This window comes from Bufo bufo, chromosome 2 (genome assembly GCF_905171765.1).
Source record: "Bufo bufo chromosome 2, aBufBuf1.1, whole genome shotgun sequence".
In the NCBI taxonomy this organism is placed as follows: Eukaryota; Metazoa; Chordata; class Amphibia; order Anura; family Bufonidae; genus Bufo; species Bufo bufo.
Genome location: NC_053390.1, coordinates 432,410,861 through 432,433,007, shown reverse-complemented (window position 1 = coordinate 432,433,007; position 22,147 = coordinate 432,410,861). Strand labels below are relative to the sequence as shown.

Genomic DNA, 22,147 nt, shown 5'->3' with positions numbered 1-22,147 from the left:
GGGTCAACAATTTACTGCACATAATCAACTGGTCCTACATCTTTTGCATTACGTTCTTCATAGTAACTTCTTCCTCTTTGATGGTCGTGTCTTCCACCAGCTCAGGGGCACCGCGATGGGCAGTTCGTGCGCACCGTCCTATGCGAATCTGCTCCTGGGCTGGTGGGAGGAGACAACTGTCTTCGGTGATACACCTAGAAGGCATTTGGAACATGTTGTCCTCTGGTCCCGCTACATAGACGATATTTTTGTTCTGTGGAGCGGGCCAGAGGACGCATTTACGGGGTTCGTTGAGGATCTCAACGATAACAACCTGAACCTTAGGTTCACTTCTGTTATAGTGAAGGACCAGCTCCCGTTCCTGGATATTTCAATATCTAGGGGCGCTTGCGGTGGATTACAGACTACCATCTACCGTAAATCTACGTCCACGAACTCTCTCCTAAGGTGGGAGAGCTGCCACCCGACCCCATACCGGTCGGACAATATCTTAGGATTAGACGCAATTGCTCCGACATTAGGGAGTTCAAGCGGCAGGCCGACGACCTGAGGAGGCGTTTTCGTGAACGCGGCTATCCGGAAAGGTCACTTAAGGAGGCCTACCAAAGGGCGTGTGCCGAAACACGTACTTCCCTTCTACACCCCACCAAGAACCTAGTCAGCGACACCCAGAGAGTGATACGTGTCATAGGGACCTTTGACTCGGCATCTACTAGGGTAAGAGAAATCATAAGCCGGAATTGGGGAACCCTACTCATGGACCCCGACCTTACTGCCGTTCTAGGTCCCCGACCGTCGGTGACCTTTAGGCGAGGTACAAACTTGAGGGATAAGCTGGTAAATAGTCACTTTAGTCCACCAGAGAAACCACGCACATGGCTTGACAATCCTGTCAAGGGTTGCTATAGGTGTGGACACTGCAGCTTTTGCGGCCACCTCACCCAGGGTAAATCCTTTGCGCTGGACCCTGCGGGTCACCCTTATCACATACGCGACTTTATCAACTGCCGCACCGCAGGTGTTATTTATTTGATCACCTGTGAGTGCGGCATGCGGTATGTGGGTAAGACGCGTAGGGAACTACGCAAGAGGATGGGGGAGCATCTCGGAGATATACGGAACGAGAGAGATACTGCAGTAGCAAGGCACGTCCAAATTGATCATGGGGGGCGCACCTCAGCAGTGACTTTCATGGGGATCGAACTGGTGCATAAACCCCAGCGTGGAGGAGACTGGGGCTAAACGTATACTCCAACGCGAGTGCTGGTGGATTTTTAAATTGAAAACCACCAACCCCTCAGGACTTAATGAACTACTACAGTTTGGGTGCTTTCTTTGATAAGTTTTACCTTGGTCACCCTTTCACTCCTCTCTATTATGTGTGACTAGGCATGCAGTTGATTGCAACAGGCAGTCGTGCATATTAGCCTGCTCAAACACTGTTCATTAAACATGTCTCCACCCTTGGCCTTTGGTGTCATACCTGCCATTAAATATCCACTTTGTTGTCCATAGTGGAGGGTCTGGGACAATGACCCCCCACGGATTATTTATATGCGAGTGGCTTGTTGAAGCAGAGCGCAACAGAAGCGCTCAGCTCCACCCACTTAGCTTGCTGGAAGCGCTGATACGTCTGCCCGAATTGACATTTGCTAGTCCCGCCCATCCACCGTCTCTGACCTATAGGAGATGTGATGGGGGAACAGACACTGTTTACTGGGCATACGATTTCAGCGCTCCGGATCGATGACGCGGACCCATGTGATACACGCCGTGGGCCGCGTCGTCGGGCTGTGCTCAGGCGGTCACGTGATGGTGACGTGCTCTGCCATTAGACTGCGTCCGGCATCGGAAATGGGCGCACGCACGCACAGCCTGACCCCGCCCCCTTACTATTCAAATACAGAAGCGGCGCGTACTTCAGCGCTGCTAGACGCCATACACCCGGCCTCATAGAAACCAATTGACGCCGGTTCGGCCAGACGGATGCTACACGCACCTAGGCCCACTGTAAGTAGATCATCAGCCTTTGTTTGAGTCCCTAATTATATGCCTGGATAGTGTCTATTCACACATCGGCATTAGGGGGTCACTGTGCTTGCCTGCATTATGTTTTTTATTAGATATGCACACTACTTTACAGCTGTTTATAGGGCTTCTTGTATTTCCCTTTTTTCTGTGTGTTTCAGATGTACCTGGACTTTGCCATACGCACTCTAGCTACAGCAACCACGCTACTTATCAAGTAGTGGTTAGAGGTAGCCAGCACCTCCCTCTCACTTGCCTAGCATAAGATTAGTCTCTTATGTGGCTATGAGGTCTCTCTTAGTGTAAATAGACTAAGTTTTTCCAGACTGCCCTTGCTCACTTAGGTTCAGCAGTATACCACTGACACCGAGTGGTCTAGGAGGCAGCTGTCAGCACTCACCCCCGTCCCCTGATGATTCTAGGGGTTGTCTGAAGTGCTAGATATTTCCCGTGTATGTTCTACTTGAAGAAACGCGTAGGGACATAGGAACATACCCCCCTTTTTTATCCACGGTTCCATCTTTGATGCTAGTCTCACTAGATTAGGTGTTCCACACACTACCTTGGCAGGGTCTCTCAGGGACCTTATACGAGGGTCAGGTTCCGGACGGGACCACCCCTTGCGGGGCACGGATCCCGTGTTAGGGTATCAGGGACATAGTAGGTCAAGCAGGGTACAACAGGGACAGTTCTCTCTCCCTGCGGACCCTTACCAAAGACTGACCATACCTATGAAGATTCCCTTCCCCGCAGTGTGAACACCTCATCAACATACTGAGATAGGATCCTTTGTCCGGGTGTCATCTGTGTCCGCTGGACACATGTATGGTCTGACCTCACACCGGTAAGATCTATCCTTTTTTACCCTGACTGAGCATTACCTGTTTCCCACTTGGGTGTCATTACGCCCACTTTGGGATGTTTCTCAGTACTCTTGTCGCTCCTCTTGATTTCTGGGGTCCACACAGCCCTAATTAGGGTCTGCCCTAGGGACTCAGTGTGCCGCGACCCGCTTGCTGCTCGTTGGCACATAGGTCCCGACTGTGTCTGTTTGTCTCTTGTTTGTTTGTAAGGGGACTATATATATATATATATATATGTTTTAGTCATACCAATAAACACTTGTTTTAATTGTTACTGCCCCTTTGATTTTCCTTTTACGCTTTCTAGCAGTACCTTGGGGAGAGGTGCGACTTGCACCGCCTCACCCACATAAGGACAACCCCCTCCCTTTTTGTACTTATCAATCAAGTTTACCCCTGCTCCACTGTCTAGAAAAACAGAAATAGACTCCGTCTTAACACCAAAAACAATGACCGCTGGTAACACAAATTGAGATGTTCGTATGGATGAAACGTATACCCCCCGGCTGACATCCTCCGCACAGCCCGGGGTTAGTAGTTTTCCGACGGTCTTTTGTTTTTGAGAAAGGAGGGACAGACATTAATGAAATGACCCCTCCCCCCACAGAAAAAACAAGCCCCCCCCCTACGGCGAATCTCGGGAGGACGGACCTGACGAGAAGTTCCGCCTAGCTGCATAGGCTCATCTAAGTCAGTACAGGCTGACTGTTGCTTGGGAGAGGTAACCAATTGCTCCGGAATTTTCGATCTCTCCCTAAGACGTCTATCTATTCTGATAGAGAGGGACATAACAGCATCAAGGGAAAGGGGGGTCTCATACAGCGCCAGTGCATCCTTAACCCTTTCAGATAACCCAGAGCAGAACTGACTCCTGAGAGCCGGGTCGTTCCACTGAGTATCCGTAGCCCACCTACGGAACTCTGAGCAATATTCCTCTGCTGACCGATCTCCCTGTAGGAGTCTCCGTAACTTCGACTCAGCCAGGGCGACTCGGTCAGGGTCATCATATATGAGACCCAAAGCCCCAAAAAATCCCTCCACTGACCGAAGAGCCTGAGAACCAGGGGTAACGAGAACGCCCAGGATTGCGGATCCCCCTGAAGCAGGGAAATGACAATCCCAACCCGCTGTTCTTCATGACCTGAGGAGTAAGGGCGCAACTTAAAATATAATTTGCAGGCCTCACGGAACGTCGCAAATTTGTCCCTTCCCCCAGAAAATCTGTCGGGAAGAGCAACCTTGGGTCAGTGACAACCTGGTTACCCATAGCAACCGCTGGGGGTGCGGTCTGCTGCATTTGCTGCTGTTGTTGGAGAACAGACGCCTTCAATCCTGCCACCTCCAAAGACAGGCTTTGAAGCTGTTCTGCCAAGGCATCAATAGGATCCATATTGGATTCTAAGTAGAGAGAGAGAAAAAAAAAACAACAAACAAAAAATTTTAAATTTTTTTTTTTTTTCTCAAAAAGTAAGGGCCAGTTATAATATCACGGTCGGCGTGGCTATCACATACGTGACACAGAGGGAGGGACCGAGGAAGGCCCTGCCCAAGTGAGAGGGAAGATGGTGACCCCTGACTCACCTGGCGGCTGGCACCTGGCTGCCCTGACGTCCCTAGACGGGTTCCTCACCCGTATGCCGATCACGTGCCTAAAGCCCTGGCTTTCCCTGAGCTGAGCCCTAGGTAGTGAACAGGGCGATGGGAACACTAGTCCGCACCACTAACTCTAAGGGAAAACACCAAGGGGAGGACAGACAACACAGACTCAACATATATTCCCAGGTGGGCGACAACAGGAGACAACAATAAGCCAAACAGGGATCCGGAGGGTAGCACACAGGAACAACAACCAGGATTAACCACTCCAGTGGGTCAGTATAGATGTCCAGGCAGGAAGCTCTATAACTGGCAACTAGAGAAGTGTGAGGGGAGAATATAAGGAGGTAGGGAGTGGCAGACACGAAACAGCTGAGGAGGAGAAGCTACGGATCCCTGAGAGAGACAAAAAGGATAGCAAGGCAAACACAGAAAACAATAACTAAGAAACACCATGATCTTTAGATATAGAGCGCGCAGCCACCCGCTGCGACCTCCTGACCCCGGGTATAACGGAGTCAGACGTGGCTCTTGATACCCTCGTGACACTTATATTGATATTTTAATCTTGAAAATTTGTTTAATAATATTTTATTATAAAAAGTCATTTTATAAGTGTTAGCAATCAGATATCAAGTTTATATTTCACACAATGATATATCACACCAATTGGGACATCTGGGCCAAAAAACGCATGTGTCCCCAAAAAAAACGCATAAAAAACGCATGGAAACTGCAAGAGGAAAAAAAATATAAAAAAAATCAAGGCTGTATAGAATTATCCCCTGATTATGTGGGAGGATTCCCTGGCCAACTGGGAGTAGCATGAACAACAGGTGTCCGAGATTTGGGAAGCAATTAAAGGAATGGATAAAAATGGAGGCAGAGCAGGCAGACACTTGACCACTGAGGAAGGGAGAGTGAATCTACCCGTAACGCGTATAGTGAAACAAGTGATGTACCTGCATTGAAAAGCCTCCGATAATACTGTATGGCCATACAGAAGAAAATCTCTACAGTAAAGGATTAACTATTCTTATCGTCGAAAGCTGCACCAAAGGAAATTGCGGAACAGAGTGGCAACTCCCGCAATCTTTGGAACTCCCGCGAAATTTAAACCAGCTTGCTGTATGGAGCGACTGAATAAGCCGGCAAATATTTAAAGCTCCATTGAAGCAATAGGGAGACAACAGACGCTAGACGGTAAGCCAAATATCGATTTAAAGTTTTCTTCAATTCAAAGCTCATATCGACCTTAAAAGGATATGCTATAAGAGACTTTTCACATTATCAGGATTCCTGTGGACACTTTATGAACATATTGCGCTCCCAGTGAATACACCTACAACATTTTCAGTGACATTCAGTTTCTCAAATTGGGATAGAGCGCTAGAAGATAATACCCCCTCTTTCCCAAATAACAGCATATACTTGAAGTTTCTTGGTGTGATATATATTATTGAATTTATCGACACTATTGAGTCATATGAATATAGTATCGATCATATCTACCACAATATATGTGACTGTAATGTTGTATATTATTGCTACATTGTTCTTATAAATTTTATTACTTGTATTTTATGGGGATTTAATAAATATTTTCTGCACATGTCAATCTGGTTGCCAAGTGTATGAGTGCTCGCTCATTTTCCTATTACTATCTAACCTACACTGACTATCTCCCACTAACTATCTGCATTATACATATGAGCTAACTAACTATATAGTGTAATTGGATAAGGCATATGATCCAGATGAAAGCACAGAGCACAGCAATGTCACTGCTGTCTCTCTCAGAACTGCAAAAAAATATATATAGTAAGCGGTAGGCAAATTTCCTATTGGTTGCTAGGGATGTTGCTAAGCTCAGACAAAGACATCGCTGCCTTCTCATTGGCCCACAAGCAAGAAGGGAGGTTACTGATGAAAAATAAAACCTAGAATATTTGTGATTACGAAGATATAGCACTATATTCTAGATCTTTGCAAATTCTCGAAGTGCCGATATTCGCGATAAAAATTTGCGATTAGAATATTCGCGATCAACACTAGTCTGCACCATGTGCAGGTACCCTAAAGTGATCCTCTAAGGGTACAGCCGGGGGCGTAGATAAAGGCTCGTGGGCCCTGGTGCAAGAGATCGGCTTGGGCCCCCCTTCCCTCGGTGCTTTGTGGCCAGGGGCAGGGAAGCACATAGTCTTCATGCTGCCTGAGGCAAAAATTTAAACAGCAATCTCCCCCTCCCTCACCATGCCAAATTCTTGACCTAACCCCTTCCCTACAGCCAGAGGTGTAACTTGACCAGCATGCACTTTCTTTAATACTGGGATCTTTGGGCCCCCTCTAGCTCCTGAGCCCGGTAGCAATTGCTACCTTTGCACCCCCTATAGCTACGCCCCTGGGTACAGCCATATATTCAGGTTTTTTTTTATGCACATCTTCAAGCAAAAACCAGGAGTTGATCATAAAGAAAGAGAAAGTACAAAGGGAAGATATAATTAAACGTTTTTGAATTCACTTCTGGTTTTGGTTTCAAAAACTACCTCAAAAAACCTGAACGTGGGGCTGCACCCTTAGGGCTTATGCACACGGCCGTAGTTTCTGTCTGCATCCAGACAGGATTTGTGATTTTCAGACTGCAAACACTTACGGTCGTGTGCATTAGCCCATCATAGGCAGACATAATTTTTCTTTACAAAAAAGTTTTCCCACCATAGGAAGTGATGGAAAAGTGCTAGGATATATCACCGCTTGCTGATCAGTGGGGACCAGAACACAGCTCTAATATTCGCATGCAGCTGTGATCAGGTCAATGGGTGAACTGAGAGAATTTTTATATTATCTTACAATGGGGGTTGTCCAGGAACAAATAACTTTGCACTGATGTCTGCCTCTGCTAGGGAAAGAACCATATTTACTGTAGCTGCCTATTGCCTTTCTAGTCATGAGTGCTGGCTCTGATGTGTTCATCTTCCGGTACACAGCTTTTTTTTTTATTTCCTCCTGGACATGATCATCTGCTCTGCTGCTGCCAACCACTGGCTTCAGCGGTGACGTGTCCACTTACAGGGGTTTTCCACTTTTGTTATATTGATGACCTATACTCATGATGGGTCATCAATATCAGATTGGCAGGGACCTGACTGTTGGCACTCCACTGATCAGCTGTATGAAGGGAACACAGGGCTTGGATGCGCACCGCGTTCTCCTCAACGTTTATCTGCTTGCCATTGACATTACAGCTCAGATTCAATGGGATTCAGGTGAATAGGACAGAGGAGCTGTAATTACACTGCTCGCTGCTGCAATGTCAGCAGCGATCAGGCAAACAGTGGGAGTCAGCCCCCTGTCGATCCGATATTGATGACCTATCCTGAGCATAGGTCATCAATATAAAAAACAAACGGACAACCCCTTTTAAGGAGGGAAGCCCTGAGCTAAGGCCTTATTCAGACAGTGCTGGCACATTTTAGAGTCTGTTACAACCCCTAATCCTAGGTCTAATGATCCAAACTAATTCCAGCATAGGGATCCATGATGCTGTAAGTTAGGTTTATCAGACCAACAATCATGCAAGGCTTTGTGGCTGCAAACACAAGCACTAAAATGTGGCCCTACCATGACCATCTGATAGAGGCCTTGTGTCGCGCAACAAAAAAGGTACAACTACACTGGGACATATGTCACGCGACATTTTTTGTAATGACAGTCAATGACAATGGTGTCACATGGACAAAAAATTGTGTGACACATGTTGCCCTGTAGCTCTAGCTTAAAGGGAGACTCCAGTGAAAACTATTAGAAAAACTAGGACTTATTGAACAATTTCCCAACTCGTTTTCTCAAATCAACTGTATGTCCAGTGCAGCCCTTCTACATTTTCAGTGGAAGCACAAAAAAACAACTCATTTAACAGAGGTGGACCAACTGCCTATTGCCTAAGCACTACAGGTCAATGTAATTCAGAATGTTACTAATACTATCTATCTGGCAGGCGTTGCAGTTAAACGTTTCACGCCTACGTCATCCTCCTGAGACACGGCAGTCACGTGTGGAACGCACGCCCGTTTTCTGGACGCTTAGCACTGTGCCACACAAAAGATGGCGCTTACGTGCAGACGTTCTTTCCTCCTGTACGTAACATGCACGTAACATTTCCTATCAGGCTTCGGTCTGCAGCTGGGAAAGATGGCGGCGTCCAAGGTGAAGCAGGACATGCCCCCTCCCGGGGGTTATGGTCCGATGGATTATAAGCGGAACCTTCCCCGTCGTGGTTTCAGCGGTGGGTGTTTAGCGGGCTTCCATTACTATGTATGAACGGGCAGGAGAGATACATGGGGAGTCAATATCCTCCATGGCAGTGAGATAGACCTGCGCTCACCTTATACTTACCTCCCATATATAATAATGGCCTGTGTAATGTACTTCTGTGGCTGCTGACAGGCTTCCTAGCAGTGCCGACATTAAAGGGAATGTTACCAGACAGATAATATCTATTAGGTGAGCAGTAGGAGTAAAGACTCTGTTACACAGCCGACACTGCAGGTAATTATCAGTTCGTTCCCAATAATTGCCTGCTCATCAGAGGTGAGATCTTTATTTACATGCTGCAATCACCTCCACTGTATGGTGATCGCTTTTCCCCGTAGGGATTTATTGCTTCTGGGCAGCAGATCCCTGTTTACACAGTACAACCTGCTGCCCAGAAACTATGGTGGGAATGAAAACTGGCTAATAAGGGTACTTTCACACTAGCGTTTTTCTTTTCCGGCATAGAGTTCCGTCACAGGGGCTCAATACTGGAAAAGAACTGATCAGGCATATCCCCATGCATTCTGAATGGAGAGCATATCATTCAGCCCCCGTTACTCCAGAAATATTACTTTTATAATCTGCTAATTAGTCTCTAGGAGCAGGGGGGCGTTTCTGCTCCCAGAGCCTCCGTTCTCCCACCTCTGGCCACGCTCTGCTATATTAGATCGACAGGGTCAGGCAGCGTTGGTCTCCTACTGTCTGCCGTGTAAATCTCGCACCTGCGCCGTCCCGTTCAGTATTCGGCGCAGGCACAGTGAGTGAAGGGCGCTCGCCGGCTTCCTCACTGCGCTTGCGCCGAATACTGAACGGTGCGAGATTTCCCCAGCGCACAGGGCCGGCAGTTGGAGGTGAACGCTGCCTGGCCCCGTCAATCTAGTGTAGCAGGGCGTAGCCAGAGGTGGGAGAACTGAGCCTTTAGGAGCAGGAAAAACGCCCCCCTGCTCCTAGAGACTAGCATATTATAAAAGTAATATTTCAGGCGTAACAGGGGCATAGATAAAAGTAGGAATAGGCTAGTTAGGTTTAGCTGACATTAGTACATCACTAATGTCAGCTAGCTTAATAGGGTTAATTCTGGTGACAGAAACCCTTTAAGTGACCGCATCAGCCATGCCTTCATTGCGTTTGCTCATTCATCGGGGATCAGCCGCACCTTTACACACACAACTTTTCGGGAACAGGCTTTCCTAGCAATCCTCCTTCTGTCCTAGTTTTATTCCGGCCGCTTCTCGGCATGTTTGTCGTGCTGCCGCTGGAACTCCGGCCCGCCCCCATTGGATCAGACAGGCTGTTCACCCGCCTAAACAGCCTGCTGGAGTTCCTTTCCGCTAGTGTGAAACTAGCCTAACAAAGCTAGAACCAGCTCTCCCCATTCATTTCTCTGCTAGATTTATATCAAGCTGGCAGCTCAAGGGGAGTGTCTTTTCTGCTGCAGCTAAGGGGGCGTGTCTCAGCTCCACCTATCACAGCTCAGGAGGCAGTTGAAAGATGAAACTGAGCATGTGCGGCCAAATTTTAAATTACATGCAATTACAAAAGTAGTCAGATCCATATGCTGGTTTGAAAACTGTCGAATATTTTTGTGGGACAACCTCTTTAACGGTTTAAAGGGGAGCTTTCACTGGTTCTGACATTACAATATTCTACCTGGCAGTGTAAGGCTTTATTAGTAGGTGTTGAGGCGCTTTTTTTTTTTCAGATCAGCTGCTCCGTTCCGCCTGCCCACTTTTGCCGCCCTCTATGCCAATTGGTAGCATCGGTACAGAGAGGAGGAGACACCGTGTTTCCCAAGGGGCGTCTCCTTCTCCCTGGCTGTGATGCGGTCCACTGCGATTAGGCAGCTCACAGGCAGGGAGAAGGAGACGCCCCTTGAGAAACACGACCGTCTCCTCCTCCCTGTACCGATGCTACTAATTAGCATACAGGGCAGCAAAAGTGAACGGGGGGCACAGTGCCGCAATGGAGCAGCCGATCTGAAAAAAAAGAAAAAAAAGCGCCCTGACATATTAATAAAGCCACTGCCAGGTGGTAATATTGTAATGTCCGGACCAGTGAAAGGTCCTATTTAAGGACCAATTTTCATTTTTTGCAGGACAGTTTGTATTTTTTAATGGCACCATTTAATTTAACATAACTTGTATTGGAAAATAGGAAAATATTCTTTGTCGAGTTAAGCAAAAAAAAAAAGGCCATGAGTTGATGTCTATGGCATTTACTGTGTGTCGAGCCCCAGAGCAGGAAGTGGACAGGCGTGGGGACCACAGTAGTGGCTTTACAGCAGCTGTGGCAGATCGGTATGGTGAGACCATCCCTATTTTTTATTAAAATTGTTTCCCCGTAATAACCTTTTTACGGTGGTCACTTACTGGCCTTAGGCTTGACTACTGCCTTTTTATGGAGGCCTAGTCTAAGCGCTGCACAGCTCTCCCATGCAGCGGAGAACAGGAGCTCGGCTCTTGCATGACAGCTGGGCCCCTGCTCAGCTCTGATCAGCAGAAGTACCAATCCCAGCCATTTAATCCCTTAGATGCCACTGTCGCTATTGGCTTTAGTGAAAAAACGCATTGCATCTGCAAGCAAGTGTGGATGCAATGTGTTTTTCACTGGTGGTTGCTAGGAGATGTTGTTTGTAAACCTTCAGTTTTTTATCACGCGCGTGAAAAACACATCAAAACGCATTTCACCTGCGTGAAAAAAACTGAATACGGTTGCAGACAAAACTGACTAAACTTGCTTGGTGCGAGTTTCACTGAATGCATCTGGTGCCAATCCATCACACTCGTGTGAAAGAGGCCTAAGGCTAGAGCTACATGGCGACATTTGTTGTACAAAAGTTGCGCAACATTTTTTATGATGGTCGATGGTGTCGTGCGGCAATTCTGCGACACAGTTGCAAAAAATCCATCCAAGTTGGATTTTTGTGCGACTGTCACATTGCAGCTTGTCGCAGTGCGACACCATTGACTATCATTATAAAATATGTTGCGCTACACATGTCGCTGTGTATCTCTAGCCTAATCAATTGTTTGTCAGGCACTCTGCTACATAAGTAAAAATAAGAGTCAAATAAAGTTTTAGTAAAAGAAGTAAAGCGCGACTTTGTTGAATAACTTCAGTAGTTGATTTAAAAAAAAATTGGGGGGAAAACCACTTTTAAACTTGAAACCGAATTCGGCTTCGGTTCCGACTAGTACCATAGAACCGAAGCGGAGTTCGGTTTCAAGTTTTAAAGTGGTTTTCCAAATAAAAATCTAATTTAAAAATCAACTACCGAAGTTATTCAACAAAGTCACGCGGGACTTTGTGAAAACTTTGCTTCATCGGAGCCCATACATTCTAATACTGTACCTAGACGAGTCTCCGTACAGTATTATTCTGAAGTTTTGAACGAATCAACTTCTAATGAAGCATCTGAAAATCACTTCGCTCAACACTAGATATATTATCTATGCTGCAAAGTGAACGTCGCAAAATTTCTGCCATACAAACTGACATACAAAAAGTGGGAGCGTTAAGTATTGCATTTTTTTTCCATCTCCTCCAGAAATAGTTCATAGAAGTTATTAAATAAGTTCCGTGTACCACAAAAATCGAGATGGTAAAAAAGGACAATTTGTCCCTCAAAACACAAGCTCTAGTATGGCTATATTGCTGGGGGGAAAAAAAGTTCTAGCTCTTGGAAGGCGATGATGAAAAATGGTTTGGTCCCTAAGGTGTTAATATGAAATGGTGTTGCTGTATGGTGACTGTTTCTTTGTTACAGGCTACACCATGTTTGCTATTGGAATTGGGGCCATGGTGTTTGGCTATTGGAGAATTGGCACTTGGAACAGAGAGAGAAGGTAAGGAGGTTGTGGAGAGTAGCCAGCTAAGGGCTCTTTCACACTTGCGTTGTTGTGTTCCGGCATAGAGTTCCATCATCGGGGCTCTATGCCGGAAGAATCCTGATCAGGATTATCCCCATGCATACTGAATGGAGAGAAATCCGTTCAGGATGCATCAGGATGTCTTCAGTTCAGGACCGGAAAGTTTTTTGGCCGAGGAAAATACCGCAGCATGCTGCGCTTTTTGCTCCGGCCAAAAATCCTGAAGACTTGCCGCAAGGCCGGATCCGGAATTAATGCCCATTGAAAGGCATTGATCCGGATCCGGCCTTAAGCTAAACGTCGTTTCGGCGCATTACCGGATCCGACGTTTAGCTTTTTCTGAATGGTTACCATGGCTTCCAGGACGCTAAAGTCCTGTTTGCCATGGTAAAGTGTAGTGGGGAGCGGTGGAGCAGTATACTTACCGTCCGTGCCGCTCCCGGGGCGCTCCAGAGTGACGTAAGGGCGCCCCAAGCGCATGGATCATGTGATCGCATGGATCACGTCATCCATGCGCATGGGGCGCCCTGACGTCATTCTGGAGCGCCCCGGGAGCCGCACGGACGGTAAGTATACTGCTCCCCCGCTCCCCACTACTACTATGGCAACCAGGACTTTAATAGCGTCTTGGCTGCCATAGTAACACTGAACGCATTTTGAAGACGGATCCGTCTTCAAATGCTTTCAGTTCACTTGCGGTGTTACGGATCCGGCGGGCACCTCCGGCAAATAGAGTACACGACGGATCCGTGTGAAAGAGCCCTTAGAGAACAGGTTTACGATGGGATACCTTTTTTTTTTTTTTCTTTTTTGTTTTTATTCAGATGAAGCAGTGCTGAGAACCTCTTCATAATTACAGAATATATATATCCAAAAGTTTTTGTTAGGCTACCTGCACATGAGTACAGGTATCCGGATTTCTTTGCGTTTTGTGCACCAGATCTGCACGTGCTGTGGTTTTTGGTGCAGATTTTCAGCAGCTCTCACCCTTGCATTACAGAGGGTGAAATCCATCCAGAAAAATTGCACAAAAAATTGACATGCTGTACATTTCTAAATCGGCATAGAAAAAAAAAAAAGCGAAGTGAACATTGTCTAATCTTATACACTTTACTAGAACTGTATTACGCTGAGGTTTTTCTGCACGAAAATCCACACGGAAAAAGCGCAACGTGTATTTCCACACCTCAGTTTTTTTAGCAGAAAGTTCTCACTGTCACATTCATTTGAACGGGACTTGCAGAAATCTGTGCCCCTAAACCTTAAAGCTAGGCATACGCCTTGGATAGATGTCAGCTAAACAAGTGTGTTCTCTAGACTCCACTCTATACGTATGCATGCTCGGTTCAGCTTGAGCATGCATGTGTTCTCAGTAGGAGAGGGGGAATAAGACAACAGCAGAAGACATCGACTTTGTTGTGGGAGAGTTGGGACAACCTCAAACATGAGGTGGTCAGCCGATCCCTCTGGAATAGGCAGGTTGGGCTGACATTCATATGATGTGAGTGACCAGACCATTTTAAGTAGTGAGAAAAAAACGCTGAACGTACTATTCTGATTAAAGGGTTTGTCCAGTTTCTGGGATTTTTTATAACTGTCCCCAGCAACATGTTGTACCTATTGCTGCTCCTTGACACTCCATTCTGGCTCCCTGGCATGTACGTTTCTGGACGAACAGGGTCATGTGCACCACCGCAGCCAATGCCTGGATTCACCATTGACATGTCCCGAAGCAGCACATCACTTTTGGGTCACATGGTGCATGGGGAGACGTCAGTGCATGTGACCCCCATCCGGAATATGCAGGCCAGTGACCAGAGGATTGTAAAACGGAGGCGGGGAGCTGGAATGAGCCAGAGGGAGCAGGGGAGTATTATATATTTTTTTTAATAGATACAGCACGCTTATTATGTTCTTCTTTATTTTACAGGCGGCTCTATATTGAAGACTTAGAGACCCGTGTGGCATTGCTTCCCCTCTTCCAGGCAGAGTCAGATCGAAGGTAACAAGATTACCTACAAGTACATTATATTTCGCTGTACTATTCTGCCAGTCCAGCTGAGGGATCGGCTTCCATGGCAGCTTCTACTCTCTTTTCTTACCAGTGGTTTATGCCGCTTCTTTACTTTTGTGTTTGTAATGGGTGCAGAGACTAGAGGCAAGATGACGTTTGGCTCAATGGAGCCAATACATTTTAATGCTGTACAGAAACAGCATTCAAACCGAAGTATTTGAACGATTCGCTCAAGCCTATCTGGAATCTTCGGCTATGGTTTCTCTAATACCTGTCTATGTATAATCGGTATCCTGGTTAATGTACTGCTAAGTGTGACATATGTAAAACACAAAGATAAAAGTTAATTACGCGTAAGGCTCCATTCAGACGTCCATAACGTGTTTTGCGGATCTGCAAAACACGGGCAGCGGCAATGTGCGTTCCGCATTTTGCGGACCGCACATTGCCGGCACTAATAGAATATGCCTATTCTTGTCCACAATTGCGGACAAGAATAGGACATGTTCTATTTTTTTCGGGAACGGAATTGAAGAATGCGGAATGAAATTGCGGACGTGTGAATGGAGCCTAAAATAACATAAAATATAACCATTGTGATTTAAAAAAAATTAAGATCCCAGCCTTTTTTCTTTTTATCATCAAGAAATCATCTTCTTCTTCTGCAACTAAAATAAAGATCAAAATATAAAATCTATTGAACTTTAAAGATTTTTTTTTATTGTTTAAAGGGTTGCCTGGCAGTGACTAGCTGAGCGGGCATTTCCTTTTACGGAATTTACTTTCCGTGTAAAACTCAGGTTGCTTGTCCAGCTCCATTGATGTCTTCATTATCCTAAAAATGTTTTTCTGTATTTTTTTAAATTTTTTTTAGCTTATAATATAGAATTTATACAAAATAGGTGTTTTGCCAGTGTAACACCAGCTGTCTTTTTTTTTTTTTTTTGTAAGGACATTACGAATTTTGAGAGAGAACTTGGAGCAAGAGGCCATTATCATGAAAGATGTCCCAGGCTGGAAGGTAAGAACATATAACATTCCCAATAAGAGTGTGGGATACCATATGCAGTTAAGTGATTATGTATGTTGATATGTAAGATCTAGATAAGTCTCTGCTTCTGTATTTAGAATGTGTATGAGATTGTTGGTTATTATCATTAATACAATGAGCTGCACTACTGAGAGGTTCTAATGTTATGTTGCCAGGGACAGATTGGGAACTTAAAGGGGTTGTCTGGGACTATATCATTTCGAACAGATGACTGCAGCCTGCCTCCCCTACTGAAAAGATAAAACTTTCCTTTTCCGTGCTCCTCCGGTCCTATGCGTTGACTCCCGCATCTCCATCGTCCAGTCCATTTTCTTCATCCCTGGATGGGCATGGTCACTTGATCATCTTCATCCTACTGTTGGCTTCAGCATTGATGTTTCCGTAAGTGAGACGTTGCTGCCAGCAGTGGCTAAAGAGGATCAAGTGTGGATCAAGTGACCCCGTGGGGGGGTGGAAGAAAACCAACCCCAGACCAGAAGATGGACATGCAGGAGCCGGCTCAGAGGACAACAGCAGCCGGGACCAGGTAAGGCTACTTTCACACCTGCGTTTAGGTGCGGATCTGTCTGGTATCTGCATAGACAGATCCGCACCTATAATGCAAACGCTTAGATCCGTTCAGAACGGATCAGTTTGCATTACCATGAACAAAAAAAAAAAAAGAAAAAAAAATTTTTTTTTAATTTTTTTTGTTCATGATAATGCAAACGGATCCGTTTTGACTTTACATTGAAAGTCAATGGGGGACGGATCCGTTTGAAAATTGAGCCATACTGTGTCAACTTCAAACGGATCCGTCCCCATTGACTTGCATTGTAAGTCTGGACGGATCCGTTTGCCTCCGCACGGCCAGGCGGACACCCGAACGATGCAAGCTGCGTTCGGGTGTCCGCCTGCTGAGCGTAGCGGAGGACAAACGGTGCCAGACTGATGCATTCTGAGCGGATCCGCATCCACTCAGAATGCATTAGGACTGGACGGATCCGTTCGGGGCCGCTTGTGAGAGCCTTCAAACGGAACTCACAAGCAGAGCCCCGAACGCTAGTGTGAAAGTAGCCTAAGTATTATCCTTTCAGTAGGGGAGGTAGGCTGCCGCCACCTGTTAGAAATTATGTATTCCCGGACAACCTTGTTAAAGTGGCCCTGGGAAAAAAAAAAAATGTGGACCCATGTTGTAAGCAGATCCTAACTGACAGAAAGTAGGGCCAACATGAGTGGGTGGTAGGGTCAGCAATACCATAGTACATATAAGTGTAATAGAAGAGAATGGAAGGGTCAGCACCGCCGACGTCTCCAGGTAAATGGTGGAGTCCTGTATGCACCTGTCTATATCAACAGTGATTGTGGTGCTCAGCCTCAAGAACAACGAAAGTCCATGCAATAACACGAGTAGATAAATAGAAAGGCGGCACTCACCACTGTGGTAAAAAACTTTTTATTTTTCCAACCGGATACAATAAAAATGGGGCTTGGGCGGACTCTTGCCTCTACACAGAACGTGAAGTGGCGACAGCCGTTTCGTGCTTACGCGCCTCTTCGGGCCATACCATAGTACAGCATAAAATACCACCTCAACAGAACCAAATATCATAGTGCAGCTCAAAATACTTCCCCAGCAGCACATAATTGCTGCACAAAATACCTCTTCGAAGAGCCAGCTGCCATATTCTTTCCTCCGCCTCCTCCAGTTTTATCTAATTGAATTATGGAGAAGGGAGATGAGAGTTTGATGCAGTCCACAGCACCTAGCCAACCCTACCAACAGCATGGTGCCTGGCTTCAGAGCTACCAAACATACAGGAGAATACAGCACTACATACCTATTACATCCAATGATATCTCCTGTGATCATAGATGTCACTTTCCATTATCCTTCCCACCGTCCTTTATCTTCCCCTCCACAGGATCCCTTTCCTGGTGCCCCAACTGTCTCATCCTGCTGCTACCACCAATATTGTGCCCTCTGTGCTCCCCATTGCCCAAAAATACTGTACTACAGAAATAGTGCCATACAGATAGTCCCCCTGAAAGTGCTAGTACCATAGAAGAATTGTGCCAAGAAGAGTGCCCTCAATAGTTACTGTGCTCCCTTATACTTCCCCCAGTAGTAATATGCTCCCTCAGAGTGGCTCCAGTAGGAAGTTTCCTGTGATGCCCCTATAGAGCCCCCAGTAGTAATGATGTCTCCAGTAACAATGATGCCTCCTATAGTGCTTCCAGCATTAATAATTTTTCCTATAGTGCCTGTAGTAGTATTAATGCCCCCAGTAGCAATGCCTTCCATAGTGACACAAATAATGCCCCCAGTAGTAATAATGCTTTCTATTGGGCCCCCAATAATAATGCCCCCCCATGGTGAACCAAGTCATTCCCCCTATAATAACCAAGTATTAAAAATGCAACCTACAACCTACTGTAGGGAGCAATAAAAATGCTCCCTACAGTGTCCCCAGTAATGCATCCTGTAGTGCTCCCATTCCTTGCCACCACCAGGCTTCTTCTGGCCTGCAGCCTGAGATTCCTGTGCCATTCATATACTGCCTCATAGGCTTCAGGTCTAGTGGCCTATGAGGCTGAGGCTTAGGGCAGGGAACCATTATCTCCTGTGCGCCACTACTGTAATTTAATTGTATTGCCGTCCTGAGGACTGTGATGCAGTTGAATTCAGGAGGGTACCTTGGGCAGGTATGTTAGCATCTGATGCTCCCAGTGTTAATTTTTTTTTTTTGCGTTGCAAACACAGAAAAAGAAAAAAGCAATATTTGACATGGCTTTTTATACTTTTGTTTACACTCACATATTTCACACTGAATAACCTGTTAGATTAGTTGTTCAGGTTACTTTGGCTGTGTGGATACCTAATAAGTGTAGTGTTTGTTTTTTTGCTTTTACATAAAGTATGCACAATAAAAGCTATTCAATGAAAATTACATTTAAATTAAATAATTGCGTATTTATTATTTTGCAAACTTTTTTAAATTTAATTTGTCTTATTTTACAATCCCATTTTGTAATTACTGTGTCACAAAATTTTATTTTTTATAACGTATTAGTATGCTACGACATTATGCTCTGTCTCTCTGTGGCACAGGCTATGGTTAGGGCAACACTAGTATACCCTTAAAGCAGATTACTGCATTTCCAATCCTGGAGTCCTTTTTAGGGCCCTAGGACTGACTGCAGATGGCTTACTCGGCCTCTGGTCAGTGGGACCCAATATGAAGAGGAAATCCCCTTAGATCATGCTGTGGTCACAGAGTGTGGCAATCAAAGGGTTAACATTTGGGATTGGAGCTACCTCCGATCCTGGCTCTAGAGCAGAATCGTGCTCTAAGAACCAAAGTCTTTTCGTGGAGTGGGAGTGCTAACAGACGTGCTCAGCTCCATCTAAAACAGCAACTACATAAGACAGAGGGTAGTCCTTCAGGGGTTAAAGGGGTTTTGCAATGCAAAGACATTGATGAACTATCCTGAGGATATCTTTGAACTGCATATGCTTTAATGATTTTCACTAAATGCCTGTAAGGAATCCTCAAGATACGACCTGTTGGAGGGCTAGATTGGGAAACGCTGATATAGATGCTAAGTCTCCATGTGAAAATTCCACTTGACTGGAAGCAAAAAGGGAACATATCATTAAAACGTCTCAGTAATGCAGCCTCAGGCTTTAAGTCTGTATATTTAAAGGGGTTATCTGAGTTGCAGTTGCGATCCCATGCGGCCTCCAATTCTGGGATCCCAGCCAGGGATTACAACCTGCAGTACATGCGTGAGTCTGAATCTCTCGCTTAAGAGCTAGCTAGAGATTCAGACTCGCGCATGCTCTGTAGGTTGTAATCCCAGGCTGGGATCACGTGCCGAATGTACAGCACACATTCGCAGCCAATATTTCAGCATACAATGAAGGATTGTTTATCCAATGTTCACAACCAACCATGTATAGATTTCTGGTTGATCCCCGTGTTTATAGTGCACATTTTACTTTTACTCTACCTATTCAGTACTGTTGTTGCACCCTCATGAAGTTTGTGGTCACAGCCCAGTGTGCTTTTTTGTTTTATAGGTTGGAGAATCTGTCTTTAACACAGATCGCTGGGTGACTCCTACACTAAATGAACTTTACAACCTCCGTTCTCGAAAAGAATTTAATAATACAAAGTCTGCTTTTCAGTGGTATGTCTGAGCCACCTTTGGACTATGTATTTAAAATTGGAAATAAAACTTTCTCCAAACTTTCAGAGTCTTGCAGAATCTTGCAGTCCAAAAATATGTTTTGCCAAATACAGACGTAGAACTTCGTGGCACTCTGCCAATGAATGCTTGGAGTCGGGTTCCCACCCCGTGTATAACAATGAAGAAAACTCCAGCAGTTATGATGCAGAAGGGTGAACTTTTATTGAAGTGTGGCTTGTACATACAGTGGACGTTTCGGCCGTATATGGCCTTTATCAAGCTGGAGCCGGTATGATAAAGGCCATATCTGGCCGAAACGTTACTATATGTACAAGCCGCGCTTCAATAAAAGTTCACCCTTCTGCATCATAACTGCTGGAGTTTTATTTATTTTTGCCAAATACAGTCATAATCATGTAAAAGAGTTATCAAGTATTAAGCAACCACCTCCCCATATTTAGATACCATCGCTGACTCCAAGGTGAATCCTTTCATCAAGCCATCAAGCTACACAAGCCATAGTTTTTTTGGGGGGGAAACCTGGAATTGCAGAAAACTGTATAATTATGAAAATAGTCCATGAGATGAAATAAAAGGTTGTGCTTCCTTTTCTTGTTTGCTCAAAAAAGTCTATAGGTGGTTTCACATTTTTTGAAAAAAGCAAAGGCCCATATTTTTTTAATTCTGTAGATGGCGTAAGCTTAGACAGGTGGCCTAGACCAGCACCAGATTAATCACAGGTTCTCAGGCTCGATGGTAAATCTTGTGCAGAAAGACACTTTTCTCTGACTCTTGGTTGGCTTAATTTGAGGGAGAGTTTACCATCAGAATTTTTGCGCAAAATGGCATCCTTAGAACCTTCCTTTATCGTGAAGCTCCACTACTCTCCATAAGTCCCACCATCTTGGTGAGCATGTTGGGGAAAAAAGTCCGAAACCCCTAGATCTGCCACTTTTTAGACCGTTTTTTGGTGCAGACACATTGTTAAATCTGGCTGTTATTTTGTTTTCTAACTGTTAATTTTTTTTTGTGCAGTCAGATGCTCTATTAAAGTGTAACTGTTTATGAGTACTTTCACACTAGTGTTATTTTTTTCCGGTATTGAGTTCCGTCTCAGGGGCTCAATACCGGAAAGTAACTGATCAGTTTTATCCTAATGCATTCTGAATGGAGAGCAATCCATTCAGTATGCATCAGGATGTCTTCAGTTCAGTCACTGTACGGTATTTGGCTAGGAGAAAATTCTCTGTCCAAAATTCCGGAACACTTGCTGGAATGCCGGATCCGGCATTATTTTCTATTGAAATGCATTAATGCCGGATCTGGCACCAAGTGTTCTGGCAAAACGGATCCGGTTTCCCGGTCTGTACAGAGCTTTAAAAATGCAAAAAAAATATCGGATCCATTTTTCCGGATGACACCGGAGAGACGGATTCAGTGTTTCAATGCATTTTTTCAAATACTATCCGTTTGCGCGCAGATTTCCAGATGTGGCAGGTAGTTCCGGCAACAGAACTTCTTGCCGGATCTTCACAACGCAAGTGTGAAAGTACCCTAAGGGGGGAAATATTTATTAAAGGGAACCTGTCAGCAGCAAAACCCATCCCAAACCGCCAGCAGTACCTGCAAGTAGCCGGCAGTGAGTTTGGAATGATGATTTTCTTACTGCATTCTGATGAGGCAGAAGTATGAAAAACGTTCTTTTATCCTCCGTCCGCACTATTTTCCAGTCTTTGCTTAAAGTCAAGGTAACCGCGCCCCCTTCCCTGCCCCTTCGCTGTAACTGACAGCGCTTATGCCCAACAGCCAGCTGGCTTTGCCGAACAGCCGGCTGTCAGTCACAGGAGAAGGGGCAGGGAATGGGGCGCGGTTACCTTGACTTGAAGCAAAGAGGCCGCTGCCCCCTTGACTTCAAGCCTGACTGGAAAATAGCGCGGACGGAGGATAAAAGAACGTTTTTCATACTTCTGCCTCATCAGAATGCAGTAAGAAAATCATCATTAGAAATTCACTGCCGGCTACTTGAAGCTACTGCTGGCGGTTTGGAATGGCTTTTGCCGCTGACAGGTTCCCTTTTAAATAAAAAGTAAAAAAAAAACAAACACCAAAATATTAAGTATAATTCACCCCCTTTCCCAATTTTACATATAAAATATATAAACACTAAATGAATAAACATATCTCGTATTGCCACGTCCAAAAACAGAAAAAAATAAAATAAAAACTGCTCGATTCGCCA

At 45.3% G+C, this 22,147-nt stretch overlaps 1 protein-coding gene across 1 annotated transcript; it reads left to right on the top strand.

Moving 5' to 3' along the window:
* The first annotated feature begins 8,614 nt into the window (after positions 1–8,614).
* On the top strand, positions 8,615–19,973 carry NDUFA13 (NADH:ubiquinone oxidoreductase subunit A13). The gene is made up of 5 exons (XM_040417406.1): positions 8,615–8,772; positions 12,568–12,646; positions 14,601–14,672; positions 15,636–15,705; positions 19,799–19,973. Exons 1-5 carry the CDS (start codon positions 8,679–8,681, stop codon positions 19,916–19,918), a joined length of 435 nt encoding a protein of 144 aa, XP_040273340.1. The 5' UTR covers positions 8,615–8,678; the 3' UTR covers positions 19,919–19,973.
* Positions 19,974–22,147: the final 2,174 nt, after the last annotated feature.

Coding starts and splice junctions, on each gene's coding strand:
- NDUFA13 (XM_040417406.1), top strand. CDS start 8,679: ATGGCGGCGTCCAAGGTGAAGCAGGACATGCCCCCTCCCGGGGGTTAT. Junction 12,647..14,600: donor ACTTGGAACAGAGAGAGAAG/GTAAGGAGGTTG, acceptor TTTATTTTACAG/GCGGCTCTATATTGAAGACT. Junction 14,673..15,635: donor CAGGCAGAGTCAGATCGAAG/GTAACAAGATTA, acceptor TTTTTTTGTAAG/GACATTACGAATTTTGAGAG.